At 40.9% G+C, this 5,013-nt stretch overlaps 1 protein-coding gene across 5 annotated transcripts in view; it reads left to right on the forward strand.

Moving 5' to 3' along the window:
• Positions 1-4,780, forward strand: part of OSBPL9 (oxysterol binding protein like 9) — a 58,521-nt gene extending 53,741 nt beyond the window's left edge. For 4 of the 5 annotated variants that reach the window (XM_050306861.1, XM_050306862.1, XM_050306863.1 and 1 more), the window contains 8 exons: positions 814-898; positions 1,144-1,254; positions 1,627-1,690; positions 1,801-1,941; positions 2,824-2,902; positions 3,300-3,391; positions 3,810-3,945; positions 4,031-4,780. In XM_050306861.1, the coding sequence (XP_050162818.1) occupies positions 814-898; positions 1,144-1,254; positions 1,627-1,690; positions 1,801-1,941; positions 2,824-2,902; positions 3,300-3,391; positions 3,810-3,945; positions 4,031-4,105 (783 nt within the window). In that variant the 3' untranslated portion in view covers positions 4,106-4,780. The remainder of the gene's footprint in view (positions 1-813; positions 899-1,143; positions 1,255-1,626; positions 1,691-1,800; positions 1,942-2,823; positions 2,903-3,299; positions 3,392-3,809; positions 3,946-4,030) is intronic. The other variant, XR_007627733.1, reaches the window with a different exon arrangement.
• Positions 4,781-5,013: the final 233 nt, after the last annotated feature.

Here is a 5,013-nt window from a genome sequence, read left to right on the forward strand (position 1 = left end):
TTCCTGAGCTGTTTCATAGCACTGATTGTGAATTCCTTTCTTTCCCAAGTTCTGATAATTTTTTTTTTTAATTTTATTTTTTAAATCAGTGTAGACTGGTGGGGGTTTTGTTGTTGTTTTTCTTTTTGGACTCCTCATTTAGGCTTCTCACCTTGGGAAGTTGTAAATGATGATGTGGGAAGTGCTGTTGTGAGATACTTCATGTAGCTTCAGTGTAGTTTATCTAACAAAGTATGTCATTGTTCAGATATAAACCATGTATTTTTTTCCATTTAATTTGCTTCCCACCAGTTTATTTGCTCAAATCTTCCTAATTTCTGAGGTGAATGTTTGCACTCCCAATTTCCTGGCATAAAGGCAGTGTTGTATTTGTGCTTCCATTGCTTCTAACCATGGATTACACTTTGAATTCTTTGCCACAGGAAATGAATGTTGGTTTATGGTTTTGTGGTACATACAATCTGATCATTATTAATATGCAGATCACACTTTCTCAGAAGCAAAAATGAAAACTCCTTCTGCCACTTAAATATTATTTTGTAGCTGGGTTTATACGTGAGTCAGTTTAACTGTTCTATTTGAGGACAAATAAAATACATTTACACTTAAAAACAAGAGAATAGAAACACTGTTCTTTAGGAAGCATCAGAATTTCAGGACTAAGGGGTTATTCCCCATCAGCAAATTGACAAATACATTAAAATCACTGCACTACATTTTTAGAAGCTTTTAAACGTGGAAGCAACTTCTTTTGGAAGCATCCAGTGTTTGTGAGCAGGGTCAGTGACGGAAATCCTCTGTCCCGTCCCCCAGGAGCCGGTTTCGGAAGGACCAGTCCCTTGGGTCAGTAAAAGCAGCGTAACCTTTGTGGCAGAGCAGGTCTCTCACCATCCTCCAAGTAAGTTGACAGTGACTTTGTCAGTAGAAATGGATCCAGTAAAATCAGTTCTTGGTTTAAATCCGAGATTTTCATTTTCTCTCCAGATTTTAAAGTTAACTCTTAAATAAATTGTTTTTGTGAGACACCAATTGCAAACTGTTGCGACTTAAGTAGGAGGCTCTTGGAGTTATTTCCTGATGAATGATTAGAAACAATAGCATCCATGTCTTGTGCTGCTGTTTTTAATCCCTTTTTTCCTTCAGTTTCAGCATTTTACGCCGAGTGTTTTAGCAAGAGGATACAGTTCAATGCTCACATATGGACCAAGTCAAAATTCCTAGGAATGTCTATTGGGGTTCATAACATAGGGCAAGGTATGTGTGTGTAAATTTACAGTAGAAGAGATTTACATTTCTCAACTAGAATTTTTCATAGAATAATTACATAAATTATTTAAAGTCATATTAGATGGAAGGAATGGTTGAATTTATGCAACTAGAGCTTATGTGTCTGGGAATCAGAGATTCCTTCCACACACTCATGTGGCTGAAATCACAGTTTTTCCCACAAATACAGCCATCCCTGCCTTTTCCAGAAGCTGGACATTCTCAGCATCCATGAAAAATAAAGCTCTTCACTTTTCACGGTACCTGTTTTTAATGAATTATTTCAGGAGGTCACTCTGAAAAGTTCTGTAGAGGTTTTGCTTAACGCTTTTTAAATCTACTTTTATTTTTCTCTCCTAGGATGTGTCACATGCCTAGATCATGATGAACACTATATTTTGACCTTTCCTAACGGCTATGGAAGGCAAGTAAATGCTCTGTTTGGTGTCTTCATTTTTAATGCCTTGTGATATTTCACGCTTCATATTTATCAGTCGAGAGCTTATAACTGTGCACACTCACTTCCAATTGCAGGTCTATTCTCACTGTGCCATGGATAGAACTCGGTGGAGAGTGCAGCATTAGTTGCTCCAAGACAGGTTATAACGCTTCCATCGTCTTCCACACAAAACCATTTTATGGAGGAAAGAAGCACAGAATTACAGCTGAAATTTTGTAAGTGGGTTTCTTCATCTCACTTTTTTTTTTTCTCCCTAAATTCTGATTTTTTTTTTCCAGGACAGTCAGGAGTGTAGAATACTGAATATAACAACACAAAATAACTTACCTTATGATCACCTGTCATTGGTGCTGTTTTCTAGCCTAATTTGTGAGAGGAAGCTTTCACAGGCCTGCCTGCTGCCTTGTCCTGCTCAAAAACACCCTCAGCTGATTGCCAGAGAGAACTTTTCTCTCCTGAGTTATCAAAAACATCACTACCTCTCCTAAAAATACAATACTGCAGCAAGCCTTGGAGTGCTGCTGTTCAGAGTGTGTCAGTCACAGCTCTGCTCAGGCTTTGACACGTTTATCTATACCTGTGCTCTGGTGGATTTTGGTCAATCCCTGTGCACACACCCAGGGCAGAGAATTCAGTGGAGATTCCCATCATTCTTGGAGATGTGCTGTGATGTGGATGCTCACACAGTGAGGTTTATAAGGTGGTTTTAAATCACTTTTGACACACTGAGAGATGCCATGTGGGAACTGCTGTCTGTTTCCCGGTGGTCTGGGGAAGTAGCTGAGATTGCAAAATGTTTTTAAGCTTAAACTTACCACCCTAAATATGTTTGCAAGGCCTGTAACTAGTTTCCTAACTCCAAATGCAGATCCAGCCTTTGGGCAAGGCCTGTCTTACCCTTATCAGTGCTTCCTGTTAAGGTTTATCCAATTAATTCATGGCAAATTGCTGCAGAACCCTCACCTCTTCTGTACCGGTGATAGATACTTTAAGGGCTGCTAAAAACCAGACTGAACAGCAACTGGGGAAGTTCTGATCCTTTGGGATCTTTCAGTTCCTGTAATACAGCTGAGAAATGACTCTTTGTTTTTCTTTAGTTCTCCGAACGACAAGAAACCCTTCTGCTCCATTGAAGGAGAATGGAATGGGGTCATGTATGCAAAATACTCAACAGGGGTAACGCAGCTTTATTGCTTTGTTCCTTCCCTTTTCATCAGAAACAGAATATTGTGCTTTAAAAAGCTTGGGGGGAGGTGTTTTTCGGGTTTTTTTTTCCTTGTGTGGTTTTTGTTTGGGCTTTTTTTGTGGATTGATTGTTTGACAAACATTAATAGTTGGGAACTCCTGTGAGGCTGCCCAAAAGAATGCTGAATTCAGGATAAAAGTCCTGAAGTTACTTTTTTCATTTATTCTTAAGCTTGACTTTTATATGAAAACCGAATCTAAAGAATTGCTGCTTTTCATGTATTTCCTGCCAACCAGTGTACTGGACTGGGAGGGGATATAAATTTAAAGTTAGATAAAGAACTGAAGAGTTTTTTGCTTTGTTTTTTTTTTTCATCTCCCTCTCTAGGAGAATGCTGTCTTTATAGATACCAAGAAAATGCCTACAATTAAGAAGAAGGTAAGGAAATTGGAGGACCAAGACGACTTTGAGTCTCGCTGGTAAGAACTTCAGTTAACTGGGCAAATTAAGGTTTTCTTTTCGATCCAGTTTGCAGTACAAAGAGTGCATTGACTGCAGTCAGTGCAGGGCCAGCTCTGCTCTCCCTGAGCCTTTGCTGCACAGAGCCAGGGACAGGTGGGCTGGGAGGTTAAGGGGCAAGAGGAGACCTCGAGTTTTCAGTCACATTCATGCTCAGGGAGGTGCAGAGAGCTCCACCACAGCCTCCTCACTCCTGCAGTAACAGTGCAGTTGTGCTTTAATATATACTGGGGGCTTCTCTGCCCTTTCTCTGAAAGGAGCCCTACCTGAACTCAAACAAATACTACCAGCTCTCAGTCACTGCTATGTTTGTACAACCCATAGCACTCTGCTCCTATAAAGCAGTCTCCTTTCCAATTTCTTTCTTTTTTTTTTAAGCTTATGGAAAGATGTAACCTACAACTTAAAAATCCGAGACATCGACGCGGCCACGGCTGCGAAGCACGCGCTTGAGGAGCGGCAGAGAGCCGAGGCCAGGGCCAGGAAGGAGAGCGAGACCTCCTGGGAAACACGGGTGAGTTTTAATCCAACAGCACTCGTTCCTTTCCACTGGAATCAGGAAAAGCTTAAGTAAGTGTGGTTATTCCTTTCTCCCTTAGCTATTCCATGAAGATGGAGAGTGCTGGGTTTACGATGAGCCACTGTTGAAGCGACTCGCTGCCAGTAAGCACTAAGCGGGTTGGAAAGGCAGAAAACGTTCAAGCCTTGGCTTAGCAAAGTTTACACCTGATACCAAGACAGTCATCAGCTATCACGTACGTACCGATGGGAGAGCCTGACCCCTCCAGCTGCAGTGGTTCCTATCTCAGGGATACTGGACTCACTGATGCAGAGAAGCAATTAATAAAACGGGCAGTGTCTTGGCTGTGCAGCTCCGTGCAGGGACTCGCTATACTGGCAGTGTATCCAGGCTCCAGCCCCACTTCCAGGGCAGGGAGAGGCTGGGCCGTGGAGCACAGACACTGTATAACCACTGTGAAGGCCACGGCTTTGGTATCAGTTGCATAATATTCCTGGGTCCTACATATTTAAAAAGCAAGAAACAAAATGCAAGACGTCATTTAAATCTCGCTGATGTTTGCAGTGTGTAAATATGAGGATTCCTCCGATGGGACAGTTTGTTAGAAAATGCTACATCAATGTTATCTTCCACCTGTATGATAATCAAATCTTTTGGCATTTCAGTGTCTTGCCCAAAATAACTTTGTTATTTTGAAATTGAAATGTAACCATAGGTAATTCTACCCAATGCATCTTAAAGCTTCATAAAATAGATTTTTCAAACTTCTCTTATGGACTTTTTATTTATTTCATAATAAACCTTTGCAGCAAGACTGTTTTTCAGCTGAGTCACGATAAATTGATTTATGTGAAATGTATTATTTTTCCCCCGACTGGAATAATCCTTACAGCTAAACCTACTTCTTTAAGTAGTTAATGAAGAGTGAGCAAAAGGAGCACAATTTGCAGCATCCACAGGAGAATTTTTCTGAACTCTACATCCAGCCTTGCCAGCACTTCAGGAACCTTTTGCCTGCAGTTAACAGTGGTTGAGTAAGTAGCTACACATAGCAAACTACTG

The sequence above is a fragment of the Myiozetetes cayanensis genome, unplaced genomic scaffold (genome assembly GCF_022539395.1).
Source record: "Myiozetetes cayanensis isolate MyiCay16 unplaced genomic scaffold, myiCay2020 scf12, whole genome shotgun sequence".
In the NCBI taxonomy this organism is placed as follows: domain Eukaryota; kingdom Metazoa; phylum Chordata; class Aves; order Passeriformes; family Tyrannidae; genus Myiozetetes; species Myiozetetes cayanensis.